The 19,977-nt window shown below is 43.4% G+C and overlaps 1 protein-coding gene across 2 annotated transcripts in view; it reads right to left on the minus strand.

Annotated features, from left to right (window-relative positions):
* The window catches only part of NUDC (nuclear distribution C, dynein complex regulator), a 113,686-nt gene extending 94,118 nt beyond the window's left edge, over positions 1 to 19,568 (minus strand). For both annotated transcript variants that reach the window (XM_085859934.1, XM_085859933.1), the window contains exons 1-2: positions 19,413 to 19,568; positions 18,677 to 18,754 (exon numbers count right to left, since the gene is read on the minus strand). In XM_085859934.1, coding sequence (XP_085716060.1) covers positions 18,677 to 18,754; positions 19,413 to 19,490 — 156 coding nt within the window. In that variant the 5' untranslated portion in view covers positions 19,491 to 19,568. The remainder of the gene's footprint in view (positions 1 to 18,676; positions 18,755 to 19,412) is intronic.
* Positions 19,569 to 19,977: the final 409 nt, after the last annotated feature.

A 19,977-nucleotide genomic window follows, 5' to 3' on the forward strand; every position in this document is an offset into this window, starting at 1 on the left:
TTTTTTTTGTTCACCCACAACAATTTGTGGGCTCTAGAGGGGTAACTACCTACGGTTTCGGGTGAGAGCGGCACAGGCGACAGACAATAAATGTATTTTTCAAATCTTATTATATGCCAGTGACCTAAAGAAACGAGTGGAACTTGCACGTAAACTAGAAGGGCACTCTTCGACATCGCGATGTCACCAGATATGCCTCCGCCCACATTATTAAATAATTATACATACTTGTACCAAGTTTGATTTAAATCCCTGAACCAAGATTCAAGTTATTAAATAATTCTGGCTGCCAGACCATGCTTCCAATCTGGTTGAAATTTGAAACACACATTCCCCATGACGATTAGATCATAATTGTGACGTCTCACATCGATTGATGAAGCGGTTCAAGAGAATTTTATGTTAAAAACAATATGGCTGCCAAACCACATGACCAATAACGTCATCAATTCCCCCCTCCCCCACCCCATACAATTTAGCCCTACATGACCCTCAAAAATTTTCATACTGATCAGATAAAGCATTCGACGTATGCAATTATGTCATAACAAAGCCACCTATGACATCTATACATGCAAGTATGTATGTATATATATATATATATATATATATATATATATATATATATATATATATATATATATATATATATATATACATACATACATATACATACACATATATCGCACTCGTTTCCTACGGGGAGTACCTCATATGTGCCAAGTTACAATTTTTTCCATTGAGCGGTTTCAGAGATACAGAGGTCCAAAGTTTTTCCTTTTTCCAACATGGCTGCCACACCGTGCGAACTATGACGTCATAATAATTAAAACATTCTATACGAGTAGTTGCATCTCTGGTGGAAATAGTGTAAATCGGATAAGCGGTTGCAGAGAAAACAGAAAAAAAAATTAGCATGGACGGACTACATACGGATGGACAGAACAACTCAACCAGAGAGTTGGTGTCAAAGCCACCCAATGCTCGCCTGTTTATACATTTATCGTTTTTCAAAGACAAGTCTAATAATATTTAGCCGAGGCTCGCGTAGCGAACGCTGGCTCTAAGAGAGCTCCGCATTCTTCTTCTTCTGGTGAAGACAAAACCTTTAGGACGCAGCTCTTGGACACATTTGTCCTTGTTTTTATAAAGCATTGCAGTGAAGTCTGATCCAAGTAATTTTAAAGCAATATATGCATATTGTAATCAGTAAAAAATAGTGTGGTGGATAAAAACATTAGAAAGGAAATAACTTGCACCAAAACCTTTAACATTTTCACGCTCATGCTGATCCTGACGCTCACGCTGGGGGTATCCGCGATAGCTCTCTGTTCTTCGAACAGGCAAGCTAAAAACAATAGCACTGGCAACTTCATCAGCGAAGGCATTAAAAAAATACAAAAAAAAAACATGTAAACATCAGTGCACTTTTGTGAAAAAATCATAAGGACATTAATAGACAATGTACTACTGTAATACATATCTGTTGTCTGTAGGATTTGAATCCAAAATATTGGCATCACGAGCCATCGGTTCAGATTGGAACAATCAAAAGGCCAACTCAATATTTACCCCACGTATGCGAAGCATAAAGCGAGGTTTACCAATTGGTTCAGGCCCGTCCATCTTATCAGTTTATGATCGAGGAACAACTTACTTATACATATGGAATGTTAAGCAAACATGCCATTGAACAGTACACAATCTATGAATTTGTCCAGATCGCACATGCGTAGAGAGGAATGAGAAAATATATTTACTGTCTGCCTGCCTGGCAGTCAAACATAATCGAAAAATCATTCCAAATGGGAAACTTACTGTTTCTAAAGACTTTGTGAAGGACATAAACAGGCACGAAGAACTAATGTAACATGTTCGACAGGGTGATATAATCGACACTGGGTAAAATGGTAGTAAAACCCAGAAGAAATTAATTTTTACACCTTTAAACCTTTATGTAAATTGAATTATATACTTGAACACTGTGGAACACAAGTCTTCATAATACGGTACTTCCAAGAACCTCCAGTTTTGCAGTACTTGGACATGTTCTATAGGGTGATAGTTGGTGTCAGGGTGGTTATTGTATAAGACTGCTTCAGGAGTGCTAAATTTCCAGATTTTTTAAGCTTTTTAAAATTATCTTTTAAATCATTATTTTATTTAAATTGAAGTGCAACAATCGCAGTTCCAACATTCACGGTTGATAAAATGCGACATGCTCAGACTTCCCTCGTATTCCCCTTTTTTGTTTTTTTTAAAGGACCACAAGAATAACACAGTTCTAAAACAACATCTTCGACAAAGCAGCTGGATGTACATACAGGACAATACTGCACATATGCCAAAAAAAATCTCCCATGAGCCACAAACATGCCCTGCTACCTGTACGTGTATCGTAGCTTCGCGAGATAAACAGTTTCACCAGTGTAACACGTCATTCCCCTGTGAGTTACTTACAGAATGAAAACACTTTCAGCATCTATTGATATATCCAGTAATTACCAGGTCACCACATATGCATATTACACAATGGAAACGTTCAGCGCATCTTAGTGTAAATCATCATCTTGCTGCAAACAGCTCCATCTGAGCTGTTACGTTTTAAAAACGCTCAGCATAATCTCCCTGTAGATAGGAAAGACGTCATGTCCTGAGAGTTAAAGAATGGAAACATTCAGCATATCTATTAGTGTAATTAGCAGCTCGATATATACGGAATAATTACACAATGACATCGCTCACCACATCGATCATCAGGATTATACCCCGACACACACGGATTTTTCACAGGTCAGAAAATCCCCGGAACTTATCCCCTCCCCACATTCGCGGTTTCAACATTCACGCAGTTTTCTCGGAGCATATCCCCAGTGAATGTCGGGTTTCTGGTGTATACACTTTAACTCTGCATGGGGAATCATATTCCATGAACTCTCATACTTGTTATATTCTTTCATTTAATAACCCTTTAAAGAATTGCCTGCAGGCAACGGAAATTGTGGGATCAAAAACTATTCAGCAAGCAATAGTGTATTGTAATCCCGATACAATACGAGCAAAATATGAAACACTTGTGGCGTCTCTGTCTATATATATATATATATATATATATATATATATATATATATATATATATATATATATATAAAATGAACCAGGTTTAAAAGAAAAAGTACAAGTATAAAGGTGAAATACAATCTTTACATCACAAGGTATCATTCCCAAAGAGCTGCTCTGCATTCAACCCAAGAATGATCAAACATCCAAGTTTTGAATTTGACAAATACCATTCATCAAGGATAGCTCAACTAAAAAAAATAATAATAATAATAATAATAAATAAAGATTTGGATCTTAATCCTCATTAAAATAAAATGAAAAAAAAATAACGAATTCACCGAGGGAATCATCAAACATGCAATATGAACTTTTGGGTTGAGAAACACAAGGGCATGGAACAGCTTTTGAAAACAAACTCAGTGAAAATTGCAAATTTTCAAATGAATATTTGCAAGAAATTATTAAGTTCAAAATCAACAAAACAAAAATAGCAGCTCTCAACTGAAAACTAACTATTTCCATACAAGGGTAGGAAAGCAAATGCAAACTGCTCATACATTATTATTCAAAAATACAGGTGGAAGTTCATGTTTTTGGGAAGGTTATCAAAAAAAACAAAAAAGAAGAAGAAGAAACCTTATTTGACCAATGCCTCATATTCAAGGTCATGAGAATGCATAAAAACCCAAAAGGATGTAAAGTTGTGGTTACAGTGTCAGCATGATAATTCAGACAAGAATATTGTGGTTTAGGAAGACAAAGCAAACCCCACCCCATCAGCAGTGTACACTCCATCGATATTAATCAAAATCATATGAGAGTAAAAATAATAATTTGATTCCAAAACAACAATGGAAAATCGAAAATTTGACTTGGAGGAAATTTTATCTCTTTTCACAGCAAATAATGCAAGACAACTGACCTTCAAAGAAATTGAGGAACAGAGAATACGAATTTCACAACAAAAAGATTGTCAATTCATTTCTAAACTGAGCAGTACAGGTGGTTTTCTTTGGAGATTTACAGCCTGTCTCGAGATCAAAGTCGGCGTTGGTGGGATTATTGAAGCCAAAGTAACAGGAGCAAGTTCTATAAAGATAATATATGCCACGACCAAATGAGTCCAAGGTCGCAAAACATGAATCGAGATATCTAGATTGGCAAACCTGCAGAACACGAGCTTCAAAACAATACCAAATAGACAAATACAGCATGCATGGTTATCAAGTTATGGGAAGATATGTTGGGAGTTGTCAGAAACATGAAACTGAGAAAGAGTATTAAAGAATAGGTCCTGTATTTATTTTTTATAGAAAAAAAATCTAAGCTTATGGAAGAACTCGGTGACAAAAGGCAAAGAGGGAATGAACGAACTAATTGGAGTCACCGTTGGGTGAACAAACAGGAAAAAGACAGGAGGGGAGGAAACAGCGACCTGCAAGTAATGCAAAAACAGTGACTGCCAATTCAAAAAAAACTCCCATCTGCCGGCAAAAGTTGGTGGATATTAAAGATCCACAGTGTCCTTCGTGAAGAGTGGGTGAGCGATTGCCAGCACCCTGAACAAATTCCTGCCACAACGACTTCGCGAATGTCAGGCGCAGCCAGCCGATTTGTGAAAGACGGGCCAATAACTTGGGTGGGCCCCCACCCCCACCCCAGCCAACCACACAAGAACGTGGGAATAATTGTAGTCTTTGAGGAAGAAGAGGTCCTTATCGCATTTTGGCAAATCATCAGCGATGAAACCAGTCTGGCAGCTGAGGGGGTGTGCAGCATTGGGATTCTCATGTGTGTACTATTTGTGAATGTCTTTATAGCCATGGAGGAACTCTGGGAAGGGTTTTGAAACAGCAAAGCACTTACCTTACGTTTGCCTTCTTGGTTGCTTTCTGCAGCTTCTTGGGCGAGAAGAGCATGGGAGGTGTCAATTTATTTATATAATCCGAGCCACCTGGGTTTAGTTGATTAGGTGAGAGCTGATTGGCTATCTCCTCCATTCACAGATGAGAGATGTGAGTGGGTCATATATTACATTTATATATATATATATATATATATATATATATAGTACCTCCTGGCTGTTATGGTGAGCATTGCCGCAGATTATGTCTCACACGGTAAAACTCTTGGTTGCTTTATGCAGCCTCTTCGATAAGAAGAGCATGGGAGGTGTCAATTTAAAAAAAACACACAGATATACACACAACCCATTGCTTTGCTGACAGGAATAATGGAGGGGAGAAAGGGAGTGAGGAAGAAGGGAAGGGAGGGTGAGAGAAGGGAGAGAGGGAAGGGGGTAAGGAGGAGGAGGAGTGGGGGAGCTAGGAGGGGTGAGGAGGGGGAGCTAAGAAGGGGGAAAGAGCAATGTCTCACCAAATGTCGCAAAACACTGCAGGAGGGGGTGGTGTGAGTGAGGAGGATGGGAGAGAAAGAAGGGGGGAAGTGGGGAGAGAGAGGTTTGGGAGGAGTTAAGCCTGAGGGGAGGGGTTCTCATCTCACGTTTGGTAATGGAACTTGTGGAGAAGTTGGGGGTGGGGTTAGTCCAGGATTGAATGAAATGGGGTAACCTTGAAACATCACTCGGAGACCGCCGGGATATGTCCACAGGGGATGGAGAGGGGAGGGGGGGTAAGCATGAGCGTAGGTGGAGGGACGGCAGCGTGATGGGAAGGGAAGGCAGTATGAGGGCAAGGGAAGGTAAGGAGCATGAGGAGAACAGAATGCGGTGTGAGGGGAAGGGAAGGGAAGGCAGCGTGAGGGCAGGGGAAGGGAGAGGAGGGGGATTCTGGCAGATGTGCCGCCCAGTTTAACGTCTATCCGAGAGACTGCACACAAATTAATGAATGACCCTGCCTGTGAAACACCAGGATAAATTATGGGGAAACACTTGTAAATTCAAACCGAAACCATCAGTGGGGAGGGAGAGAGGGGTGGGAGAGAGGGGTGGGGTTCCGGCAGATGACACCCATTTTAACGTTCATATGAGAGACTGCACACACATTGATGAATCATTCTGCCTGTGAAACGCCAGGATGACAGTTTATAGCTAGGTCGAGATTCAAACCCAAGATCGACAGCTTGGCGCGAGCAAGCATATCTCTCGGCTATTCTTCCGTGATGACAGCTTGGCGATTCAGTGCTTCATCACAACTGAAACATTTTTTACTCATTGAAATCATGTAATTTATTTTGCCTTTCCAACTCCAGTATCGAACCGTGGTATCGCCATCGAAGCTTGAAGAGCACGCGCCAAGTGTCTTAACCAAGCACTGACGAACCGGTTGATGAAACTGAAAAAAAAATAAAATAAACCAATGTCACCCGCAGGGCGACCCGTATCTTGCCAAAAGGTGACCACGTGTGACTTGTTTAAAGTCACACTGAGGTGAACAGAGCTGCTATCCACCAGGAGCGACTCCTTGAGGAATATCTGCCTACGAGAGATTCCGATGAGAATCGTTCTACAGAGTAACCATGAAAAATATGCGTTTGCCTCATAACGTCACCAAATGATGTCATAATGTCTCAAGCTTGACATATCTAGAAAGCACTCATCGAGGTGTTCAATTTGAGGTACTACACGATTTGGTTCCTAAAACTTGAAAATTTGACCTTGGGGTCAAATATGTTTGACCTCAGGTGCTAACCATGAAGGTCAAGGCCAATCGCCACAAAAAATTAATCAGCTGAGCGCCAGACCATGAACTATATTCCCATGAAGTTTGAACACTATCCAATCAAAATTACTCAAAAAATAAGGGTTTCGTCGACTCCCCTGATTTGCGACAAAGCGACCTTGACCTTTGACCTTCAAAATTTTGTGCACTGAAAGGGACCTCTATAGGCCTCTGATATGCGAAGTTTCAAAAATTTCCAATGATAACTGTGCTCTGCAGAATTTTTTTATACGTGATTACAGACAAACAAAACAAAAAAAAAAAACATACAAGCTGACTAACATATCTTACAAAAACTTCGTTTTGGCAAGATAATAAACGTTTAATTGTTTTTATGTATTTATCTCAACCGAAGTGACGGGTCTTAAAATGAAAGAAGGTCGTACCAAAAGGGGAAACGTGGTGTAAAATAAAATTCCACATTTTCAGTGAGCCAGCCAATGCTGGTTTAACCGTGGAACAATGCAGGGCCAACACAGGCAAGTCGTCCCTGAACTTTGTTCAAGTCGATCGATATACAGCATTCAGTGACTGCAAATATTGCAGAGCACCTGCCAAGTGGCTTAAGCATTCCAACAAAATGATTGATATGGAACGAACAGCTGGCTTGGCAAGCGATTCACGATTGCTGATCCGCCATATTAAGCACCTCCCGGAGACGCTCGAAATATCAAACTATGTCCAAATTAGACAAATGAACACGTTTTTTTTTTCAGCATTCAGAACTGCTGATAAGTTCAATTCTGGAGCTTAAATTTTGTAATTTGGCTTAGTTTAAGAGATTCAAGAGGTTATGTCATGTACGGAAATTAAATAAAGCCACAAACACAAGCGTTCCAGGTGTTTATAAGCATTGTAATGTATCCAGTGAATCGTCTGTATAATGAACAAACCTTCGATAATACAAGTGAGGAAAGTGGGGAAAAACCCAAAAAACTCGTTAAGAAATCGTTGCGGCCTGTTCCAAATCAAGGCATTTTCCGACAGGCCAAAAAAAAAAAAATGGTGAATCAAGACCCCATCGAGGGAGAGCGATGCGAGCGAGGTGGCCGATGATGTGCCTGATAAAGGATATAATTAAATAAGGCTGTTAATTATTTTCAAAAGGTGTTTTAATAAACCCAAACACTCAATTTTCAATTCCGTTAATGCACATGCAAAGTTTTAGGCTGCTCAGTTTCATGGTTTTTGGGTTATGGACAGACGGACGGACGGACGGACGGACGGACGGACGGACGGACACACACACACACACACACACACACACACACACACACACACACACACACACACACACACACACACACTTCATTGATGCGAATAATGAGAGGGGTGGGGGAAAAAAAAAAAAGAGGAGGAAGACAAAGAGGGTTGTAGGGGGTTGACGCAGTGGAGGGGAAAGAGAGGAGGTAGGGGGAGCGAGGAGGGATGGGGGAATGAGGAAGGGTGGGGGAAGGGAAAGCAGCATACAGGGGCGTTACTGGGGCGAAAATCTTTTCGACCGTCAATTGCAAAGGCAAACTTGTTGATGTTGCAGACTGTGGTTTCTTTGAATACGCATTCTCAACCGTAACTAATTGGTACTCTTTCTGGTGTTTGGCTTTCAAAGACAAATGCCGCCCGGACACATCCGGAGAGAAGCACCACTTGGCAATAACCACCAGCCAGATACATCTGGAGATAACCACCGTCCAGAGTATCAAGCAATTTGTGAATACAACACTCAGGACATTTATAAGCATCTATGATATAGAAACAGCTTGGTCTCGGCGTGCCTGCATCCGTCCGTCAACAATTGTCCTCTAATGGATAGTGCAATAGGGGATACCACGAATCAAGCGATAATGGTATCCCCTACACAATTGGCAGCATGCACGTACATCGTACGTGTATAGCATATAAAACGGGTTGCACATACATGCATGAGGAGAGCTCGTTTCCGAGCATGGCCCATACCGAGTGCATACCCCAAACAGTTTGATCAAAAGAAGGAAGAGAGGAGGAAGGGGAGGGCGAGGGCAAGAATTTTTTTAAAATTTGGATCATCCTCTTGGTGTGTTGGATATTATTTGGAATTCAGCATCTAAATTTTTTTAATCTAAATTTAGCATTTCCCAAGTGTAAAGCTTGGCTGGTATCTAAACATTGCCCAATTGTATTTTTCCATCAACAACAACCATTTTGTTTTTTATCAATTACGCAAAGATTGGTATTACCGTCAGCGAAGCAACAGGCCTTACTTACATTCTAGTTACAGCTGAAACGCGATCAGCTCAAGAATCTCTTCACTTGAGCAGAATTTCAAAATTTAAAATGTGGAATTGAGCTTAGCAGCAGTTCTGTCTGCTGGACAAAAAAAAAAGAAAGTGTTCAGGTGTCCAATTTGCACATTGATTGACACTCTGGATGGTGTTTAACACGACAGCACTGGGTTGGCAAGCGATATAGGCTAGTTTATCGCAAACATCATCCGGAGATGCCCAGAATGTTAATGGCCCAATTAGACAAATGAACACCTATTTTTTTTTAGCAGTTGGAACTGCTGCTGACATCTTTCAATTAAAGTTTAAATTTTGAAATTCGGCCCAGGTTAAGATATTCTGGAGCTTATCACATTTGAAGAAATGAAATAAAGTAATGAACACTGGCGTTCCGGGTGTTTATAAGCATTGCAATGTATCCAGAGATTCGAAGGCATGAAGATGAAGCATCCGATAATATGAGCGAGGAAAGTGGAAAAAAAATTGGAAAGGATAAAGAATGATTGAAGGAAGGAAATAACAGGCAGAATGAGTTCATTACTTCTTTGGAGTTACATGGAATTTTTTTTTTTTTTGAAGCAAAGAGAAAAATAAAATCGATGGTTTAGGAGAATGAAAGGAGAACAAGTAGCATACAGAAAATCTGAATGAAGCACATGTCAAATTTGAGAGATAATGGGCATGCTCACGAGCTGAGGCCTTGGACGAGGGTGAGATGGTTAGGCCACACACTTACAAGGACACGAATTTGATAATATATCTCAACAGGGTACGGTTAAGACACGGAAGTTGCATAAAAACGCGATGACCACCACGGACTACACCATGGATAGTCTATAATAATAACATAGAGAGACGACAGATCCGGACCAGAAAAAAAGTCAGCTTTGCTGTACTGCAAGGAGGCAACGCATGAACAAACGTCCAATATGCTCAGACCTGGAAGTCGAAGCTTTAAAGATTGTATTTAAAATTTGACGAGGTGCAATGAACGATCCTTTCGCAAGGTAGTGCATAAGCCTGGTGTTGGCTTAACGGTTAAAGGTCCCCTGACATGCAAAAGTACTGAAATTTCATTTATATATGTCCTATAGGAGTTTTTCATCGTGATTTCAGATCTGACAATGTTTTTTCACAATACTCATTCTGTAAAATTAAAAATTAAAAAAAACAAACCTCTTCGGGAATAATAATAAAAAAAAAATTATCCTGAAAGGGGCATAACCCACATGACATCAACTATAGGATGACAAAGGCTGCACGTTAATTACTCGGGTTGGTGGTCTACGTGATTCTATTGGCTTGCTGTGCGTTTCCACATTTGATTGGTTGACTCAATCGCTTCGTTCATTTCTGCTTTAAAAAAAAAAAAAAATCGAACATTTGTTTTTGAATAATAATGGATGACATGGACTTTCACTTGTCTGGTAATGACAGTGAGTGTGAGAGAAATTAAGTATTTTGGTCTGAATCACATGGAAAATTGTCGGATAACATAGTCGCGGGAGGTGAAGTTCAGGCAGCTGGAAATGAAATACGGCCTTACCAGTTCGAGCCTGAAGCAGGACAAGCAGAGAAAAATGGCAATGAAATTCCCGGAGTTCATGATGATCGGGAGGACATCGAAGGAAGACTCGGAAATAACAACTGGTTAGACTAAATCCGATTCGTAATTCAATAATGTAAATTCGACTTGCATACTGCTCAATATCAGAAATATTTTAGTGAGGTGACGTGAACAGCGCAGCGGACATGTTGGTCCACAGCGAATTAATCACAAACAAGGCCGGTGCATGTCATCGGCCGTATCTCTCCACGCATAAAACGAAGCAACCTCGCTGTCCGGATACGATGAAAACTTGTGTGTAGAACACACCTTGTGACACAATTCTCTTGAGTAGTCCGATAAATCTGACGTTCTGCTGCATTTTTATTTATTTAATTCCTACTGTCGTCATGTAGCACCTGTAGAAAACAATGAAAAAAAAGAGAATAATAAATAAAAGCTACATCACGTCAGATTTATCGGCCTAGTCGGACGGACGACGGATTTATCGGACTAGTCTAGACTCTAGACTAGAGATCGAGTCAATCCACTCTGTGCGAGTTTCTGTATGTGACGTCAACGCTGCGATTAGCTGAGTTCAACTTTTTTAGGGGGGGGGCATAGCAAGTTGTGAAAGGCAAAATAAATGATCGAAATATTGCTCTAATTATCCCATTTTTGATTAAAAAAAAAAAAACAAACATGGGTGATTTCTTCATGAGAAAGGTCAAGTTAATATATAAATAACCAGAAAGTTTTGAATGTCAGGGGACCTTTAAGCTGGCTGGCTTAAGATCTCATGGTCTTGAGTTTGAGCCCCTATTGTCTATTGAATTAACACCAGGTGGGGTTGACCCAGCCAGTCATCCTTCCGAGGTCGGCAAAATGAGCACCAGTGTACTGTTAATAAAGGACACTGCATCAGTGGCACAGCTGTGTCCCCCAAAAAAGATGCAATCAGCAGGCACAGGCTGCACACAATAGCTAGCAAGGTATTGCTACAAGGGCCATCCTCAAGTTCAGGTTCCGATTTTTGAGCAACAATTGGTTCTCTCCAGGGGTCTCTGCCGACTTTCTCAAAGATAAGTTTCCGGTCGTTCTTTGCCGCGTTTTGACTGTATTTTGTTGCCTCCATGTTTACTATGTGTTCCTAGTTCGGTGTCCTTTCAAAACTTGTGCTATTTGGTGAGTTTTTGTCGGTTTTGTCATGTCAGGTTTCCCTGAGGCCTACCCATCTTCCCGTCTTTGTGCACGATTGTATTGTGTTTATTTATTTTTTTACCATCAGTTATTATTTTCTACACAGTTTCCTCCACCCTCCTTCTATCCCTTCCAACTATACCCTGTGATTAATGTCTTTAAATGTAAAAAAATATACAAAAAAAAAACCTTTTCTATTCTCACCTTATACCCCACATAGCCATGTGACTTGCTGATCTACCATTTTCCTTCAACTTCTGCCGATCCATGTTCACCATACACAATAAGGATTTTTTTTTCTTCAACCTTTCCGATACCTATTCTTACCTCATCTTTATCAAAAAAAATAAAATAATAATAATAATAAAAAGTCTCTTAAAATGTTGCAACTTCCTCTTTCACACGTGTGGTTCTCTGTGTTGTATCATAATTCACTACTCTTCTTCTTATTGGTTCACGAAAAAATATTTTCACGAAAAAAATAAGTGACCACGAAATTCGTTATTGTTGTGCGTCTGTCTGTCCCGAGCATAGCTCTGTGGGTTTTAATTCCGATCCTGATAAAATTTTGGTGGGAGGTTTATATCATGATCTAGTTGTGTTTTCCAGAAAATGGACGTGGTGCGCCCATTATGGGCGGACCACGCACAAAAAACATGTTTTTAGGGGGTAGCCGATTACAATTTGCATCTTGTCCTAGGGGTTTGTCGAATCTGACAGGGGTTTCGGTATTTGGTTAGCCCAATGGCACCTGCATAGCCCCACGGAGCTCGATTTTTCATTTTCGTCACAAGGTCAAGGTCACAAGGTCACGAACTTCGAAAATTGCAAATTTTGACATAAAAAAATTTCTTCTCCGAGGGGTTTGTCGAATCTGGCAGAGGTTTCGGTATTTGGTTAGCCCAATGGCACCTGCATAGCCCCACGGAGCTCGATTTTTCATTTTCATCCCAAGGTCAAGGTCACAAGGTCACAAACTTAGAAAATTGCGAATTGTGTTTTAGGAGGTAGCCAATTTCAATTTGCATCTTCTCCGAGGGGGTTTGTCGAATCTGGCAGGGGTTTTGGTATTTGGTTAGCCCAATGGCACTTGCATAGTCCCACGGAGCTCGATTTTTCATTTTCGTCCCAAGGTCAAGGTCACAAGGTCACGAACTGAGAAAATTGCGATTTTGACATAAAAATCCATCTTCTCCGAGGGCTTTGTCGAATCTGGCAGGGGTTTCGGTATTTGGTTAGCCCAATGGCACCTGCATAGCCCCACAGAGCTCGATTTTTCATTTTCGTCCCAAGGTCAAGGTCAAGGTCACGAACTTAGAAAATTTTGAATTTTGACAAAAATCATACGACCGCCCAAACTTTGAGAGCGAGGATGACAATATTTTTTGTGCATAATCAGGAGGTCATTCCCCACTTAAAGCCTTGAAACCATTTTGCTCTATCTCGAACACCTTGCCCATGGCGCCCCCTTCAAGTTTGTTTTTACGCTGATTTCATCAAAGTATGGATAATCCGAGGAGTGCGAAATGCCATATAGCCTATATGACGTTATATTGTTCCTGGAATGTTCCAGAGGAGGTTTTGCACCAAAGTTCATAATCCTTGCCCTTTGACCTTTAAAGTTCGCAAAGGTCAAATTTTCAAAGTTGTGGGAATCGAACCGGGTTTTTGACCTTTTTCGACGAACTAACTCCATTAAGCGATAGCACTTATCCTGTTTCCTTATTTTAATGTCCACATTGTTTTGTGGCCTTTAAAGGTTATGCAAAGGTCAAATTTTTTAAGTTGTTGAACGAAACCGGGTTTTCGCCATTTTGCAGCTAATAACGTCACTCGTACATCATGTTGATCATTTTTATTAATTGGTCAAACATTATCACACTGTCTCATCCTTGACTTCTGAAACAATCTACATCGTCAAATACCGCTCATGAACCATCGTCGTCTTCAGACTTGTTCTTCTTATTATTTAAAAGCCTGTTTTCAATTCAACTTTTCCTTCATTCCATGTCGAAAAAGTCCAACTGTTACAACGTTTCTTTTCTCCAATCTCTTGATTCTCCTTTATTGCATCCCTCAAGTAATGTCATTAATCACATCTCTGACGAAAAAAAAAAATTTTAATCCCAGTTTGCAATGCATGTTCATGTTGTCCATATTTTTCCAGCTTCGGTGCCAATTCACCCCACCTCCTGAAATCTACCTCCTCCCAACTCCTCAACTGTTATACCCTCTCCTTACCACTCATCCTACCTCCGCTCTTAGCACCAGTGCACTGTCTTCTGCTTTAGTATCAGCTCCTCCTCTGGTGTCCCAACATCTGTAAGCTCCGTTGTAACCGAACATATCTCACTCTCAATCAGTACACTCCTCAACATGTCAAACATGCTCTTTCTTTCCTCTCATCAAACCTCCCCCTCTTCCCAACCCCTAAAATCTTGTACCTACCCCTGCCTGCTCACTTCTTCACCATACCACGACCAAGTCTCATCCCTCCCCTCTCCCTCCTGCCCTTTGACCATGCCTGCTCTTGTCGTCTCCCATCCCTCTCAAAGCAACCTTCACACTCCCCCCCTCCCCCCGACCTTTCTCAAAAACGCCCCTCACCCTTCTCCCTCGACTCTCCCCTCTCAAAATAGCTCCCCATCACATCCACAAAGATGCCTCTTTCCCCTGCCTTCTCTCTTCCACCTCATCCCTCCACCTTCTCCAATCTTAAATTTCCCTCTGCCCCCTCTCTTGTTACTCCCCACTGTGCCTCATCCCATCACCGAGCCTTTTTATCCTCCTCATCCGGCCCCCTCCCCTAGCAATCCTGCAATCCCCCACACTCTGTCAACAAGCCTGCCGACACCCCCCTCCTCTCTCATCATACCCTCCCCTCCACCCTCGTCCTACCCTCCCCTTCACCCAAAGCCACCTCCCCTCCCTCTTCCTTAACACTGTGGACATGAAACATCCAGGGCCTTCACTCAAACCTACCAGATCTTTCCATACAGGTTGCCACTGACAAACAAGACATAATCTGCTGAAGAGAAACTTTCCTCCTTCATATTTCTCCCTGCTCCGGAATGACAGACTGAGCCTCGTCCTGGTGGAGGAGTTGCTCTCCCCATCAAAAAAAAACTCTATTCCTCACTCTCCATGCACTGCCCTCAATCCCCCCACACCCCCAGGAATACCTCTGGCTACAGCTTCCCCTCCACTCCCACCTCATGTTTATACGTGTGTTGTACCATCCATCAAATGGTGACATCTCCATTTCCATCTTGCTCGCCGACAACATGGACCAACTTATATAGACTCATTCGAAGTCTCTCTTCCTCATATGTCGTGACTTAAATTGTCATCATGCCAGTTGGCTAGGTGTGGGTACCTCTCTCACTTGTCATGGCACTTCAGCAAAAGACCTCTGCGACTCATTGAGACTGACACAATCAATCAACTTCCCAACCCGGATCTCAACAAACGGTACTCCATCTCTTCTGGATCTGATTTTGACCAATTTCCCTGAAAATATCTGTTCTTCCGTTGCTCCAATCGGTTCATCTGACCACATGTTTGTCAAAGTGGACATCTCTCTGGCTGTTATTAGAGAACCACCTCAGTGCTTTCGAGTCTGGCATTTCACTCAGGCTGACTGGCAGGAACTTCAAGCAGCCATCAAACTTCTAGACTGGTTTCCCATCTCTACCTTGTCTGACATCACCTCTTCCTGAGAATTCTTTCAAAGAAACTTGCTCTCTCTCATGCACAGATTTATTCCCTCTAGTCTTCAGTTGTCCTACCCTTCCTCCTGCCCATGGTATACAGAAACTTGTGGCGAGGCAGTTGTCCTGAAACAACTTGCCTTCGCCTCATGGAAGGCAAATCCAACTGAAAGCAATCTCACTTCCTTCCACAAAGCTTGGAACAAGCGTGTATCTACCCTCAGGAGTGCCAGGAAACAACATCTGTCATCTCAAGTCTGAACTCTGAAAACCTGTCTCCCACCTTCAAATCTTGGTGATGTCTGGTTATGTCCATTTCTAACATGTTCCCCCTTCACCCCCCCCCCACCCCCTTACCTCAAATAGCCCCACAGCCGACTCCGCTCGCGAAAAAGCTGAATGCCGAAACTCCGTGTTTGCTTCTAAATCTTGTGTCCCAAACTCATTGTTTTCTGTACTCACCTTACCCAGTTGCACCCAGATATTCCTAGACTCTGTGTCCTTTTCTTCCGACAAGATGGAGATTTTTTTTGTCAAACCTCGACTCCGATTCTGCAGCCGGTCCAGACGGCATCAGCCCACATGTCCTAAAAATATGCTCCTCTGCTCTTGCTTACAGTCTCTCTGTTCTATTCACCCTCTCATTTGCTCAAGGTCATCCGCCATCTGCTTTTAAATCAGCAAACATTACTACCCTGCATAAAAAGGTGCAAAAACAGATCCTTGCAACTACAGACCAATCAGCCTTCACCCAATCATCAGAAAGGTTATGGAATCCATCATCACTTCAGATATTAAATCCTTCCTCTTCGCCAATGACTTGATTTCCGATCATCAATTTGGTTTCAGACCAGGTCACTCTACCCTGGACTTGATGCTCCGACTTTCCCAACAATGGATGGATGTTCTCAATGCCAGACATGAATCAGAGCAACATCCCAAGATATATCGCGTGCTTTTGATATGGTCTGGCACCCGCCCTGCTCACCAAACTCTCTTTCTCTGGTATCCAAGGCACTCTTCACTCATGGCTCGCAGACTTCCTCTCCTGTCACAGTCAACGTTTGGTCCTGACTAGAATTCTCTCTTCCCCTCTTCCTGTCCAGGCTGGAGTTCCTCAAGGCAGTGTTCTAGACCCTGTGCTTTTACACGCTACACGCCCACTTCTGATCCGTCCAATTAGCAAGCGCGGAGCAGCTTGGCCCCGCCTCCAGGCGAGTCTGTGTGAAATCGATATATGCAAATTCTAGGATCAGGGGAGGTTCATGCCCACTTTTCCTCCGTCCAATTGGCGAGCATGGCTCCGCCCCCGAGGTTATCCAGATCCGGATATTTGCATATTGTTTTCTCCTGCCGGCCTATAAAACGGCGAGCGCAAGGCGAATCGTGGCAGAGTGTGGCAGTGGCAGAGTGTGGCAGTGGCAGAGTGTGGCAGTGGCAGAGTGTGGCAGTGGCAGAGTGTGGCAGTGGCAGTGTGTGGCAGTGGCAGTGGCAGTGTGTGGCAGTGGCAGTGGCAGTGTGTGGCAGTGGCAGTGGCAGTGTGTGGCAGTGGCAGTGGCAGTGTGTGGCAGTGGCAGTGGCAGTGTGTGGCAGTGGCAGTGGCAGTGTGTGGCAGTGGCAGTGGCAGTGTGTGGCAGTGGCAGTGGCAGTGTGTGGCAGTGGCAGTGGCAGTGTGTGGCGGCAGTGGCAGTGTGTGGCGGCAGTGGCAGTGTGTGGCGGCAGTGGCAGTGTGTGGCGGCAGTGGCAGTGTGTGGCGGCAGTGGCAGTGTGTGGCGGCAGTGGCAGTGTGTGGCGGCAGTGGCAGAGTGTGGCGGCAGTGGCAGAGTGTGGCAGTAGCAGAGTGTGGCAGTAGCAGAGTGTGGCAGTAGCAGTGTGTGTCGGCAGGGCAGAGCGAGTCGAGTCATCGGTGTGCAGAGCGAGTCGATTTATCGGTGAGGCAGGAAGAGTTGGGTTCCGCAGTTGGCTGAGGAGAGTTGCGGGAAGAGGCAAAGGAGCTTGGGTCCGAGGCGAGAAGGACGGTGGTCGGCGATGAGGTCGCGGTGTGAGATCGCTCGTCGCGGGACCCAAGCCAGCCAGCCATTCTCCTCCCCCAGGGCATCAACAATTCCCCCTTTTCCCCGCGCTGAGATAGTGCAAAAAGGGGGCCCCGTTCCCACCCCACTCCAAATGTGGTGCCAACGAAACCCGCCAAGGAGCACGGAGTCGGGGCACAGCCACATCTGCGGATCGTCCGCCAACGAGTCACGAGGACGCGGGTAGGACCCCCCCCCCCGGTCTCGCGGACCTGGCCACTCCTCCAGGTCACGCGCATATATTGGCCTCCAGGCCTGTCTGCCCCCTTGTCTATGAGGGTGGCTTCTTTCCTTTGCTTTTGAGTAAATGTGTGTTGGCGCCGTCTGTAAAGTAGAACTGTATAAGTGTTGCCGTGTGTACGCGTATTCGGTAGTAACTCTGCGTCATTGTTTCTTTTGTTTTAACTGCTATATGTGCATTTTGACTGTTTGGCTGTATATGTGTGCTTTCCGTGTGTCGCGTAATAAATGTGCATTGTGTGAACTGTTTTCCCCGTTTCGCTTCGTCTTTTCTTGATTGACCCTCCATCCTGCTTCACGTAAAGGGTTCATAGTGGGCTTAATACGCCCGATAATTAATCAGAACCGTCGAGGCCGACGATAACACCGCTCGGTTATCACTGTAGCACAGAACGGACCGCTTAAGCGGTTCATGTCCGGAGTCAGCCTGTGGCGTGGTGCGATCACCCGGTCGACCATTCGCGCAGGTACTTAGGTAGATGGAATTTGGCGAGCGACCCTATCCTGCGCGAGTGGGCAATTGGCACGATCGTGGTGAGGTTAAACCCCCACCCGTGACTAGCTCCCGGCGTTGGTCCGAGAGCGTCACCACTGAATTGTCCGTCCGGTGGGCGACGTGCCGCGATTCGAGTCACGTGGCCCTCCGCACGCCGGCGGGCGCGAATTCGCAACAATATATATATAAGAAATAGTAAAAAAAATTAAAAAGTGATCCAAGTCAGAATCCTCCTTTCAAATTTTGCCATTTTCCCTCCAATGTATCTGTGTACTCATAATATTGGCTATGCATCTGAGAATAATAAAAACTGAAAAAAATCGACAACATCCCTGCTCAAATGCTGATCGAACAAAGGTTCATCTGAACAAAATTCCTTGGGAACTTTCTGAGAAACATCAAACTCACCTTCTCCGCGTCCCCTTTCTGGCCGCCGATGAAGAAATCAGTCTTCCGGCGCAGAAAGCCGAAAATCGTATCCAGCATCTGCAGAATCAGATTTGCATCACGGACTTATCAGAAGGGACTTGTAACAGGTTTCGTATCTTTGTGTTGAAATACAAATCGGCTTCCATTCACAACAATGCATCACAAGAGCTCCATCGACATATTAAATACGCAAAAAGGTGCAAGATACATTTTTTTCAACTGAGATCGTGCTCTCATGTCGTGGGTACCAAACAATTCCTTCCTTCCTTCCTTCAAAGTATCAGCTCCCAACATCCTTTACCGTCTCACTCCATGTCTACACGGATATTCTACCGATTCCTCCCCCAACTCTTACTCCCCCTAGGCCCCCCCCCTAAAAAAAAAAACCACGTGGTGTACTGTATGGAGTGAGATTGTACCCGCTTGTTCCCAATTCCCCAAACACGGTGGCCATTTTTCATAACACTTAATCTCACAAGTGCAAATGTACACGAAAACTAGACGGACGTTGTACACTTGAAGACGTATCCGAGAGGGTTCACATCGTTACAGCAACAGAAACACGAGCAAGTGGCAAACAAAATCGAAGGCCTCAGTACAGGCGGCACTCGGATAGTCGACAACGTCAAGTCGATGAACCTTCCTCGCGGAGCCGGCTCTCCTACACGACACGAGGATTCATTGTACGAAGAGATTCGAGCGGGCCGAACCTTACCTCCATCACGCCGCCTTCGTGTTGCTGCGCCATGGCGAGCAACATGCCGTCAAAACGCTCTTCAGCAGCCTTCGCCATCACCAACGGTAACGGTTATCGCGAGATGTCGCCTACGAGATCTCCACGCGCCAACGACTCATCAATCCTTCAGCTGAATGAAATTTTTTATTCTCACATTCAATTCTTTCTTTCACTATATCTTAAGTTCACGGATTAATTTATGATGATGCGCTGTTCGTTGCATTGCTGCGAAACATTTTCCTTGCTCGTTTCTTTTCACCAGCTTTAACCTGAAGATGCTATCTATTTATTACGTATGCAATTCTTGTAGAAATTTCACTCCCCTTCTTCTTCCCTCTCTCTTCTCCGCTTGCCTGATCCATTTTTTCCCCCTCATTCCATCTTCTGTGTTCATTTCCATCCAGACTTTCCTCTCATCCTGCCTTATTTACGATTTTTATGCAGTATTTTTCTTTTTCTTGATTTAGTTTCCCCCCCTACTAGTCCAGCAGTTTGGTGCATATTTTTGGGATAATTGTGCCATTTTGGCAACAAGCATGAAATT

This window comes from Eptatretus burgeri, chromosome 16 (assembly GCF_056783735.1).
Source record: "Eptatretus burgeri isolate ZD-2024b chromosome 16, Ebu_testis_v1, whole genome shotgun sequence".
Classification (NCBI taxonomy): domain Eukaryota; kingdom Metazoa; phylum Chordata; class Myxini; order Myxiniformes; family Myxinidae; genus Eptatretus; species Eptatretus burgeri.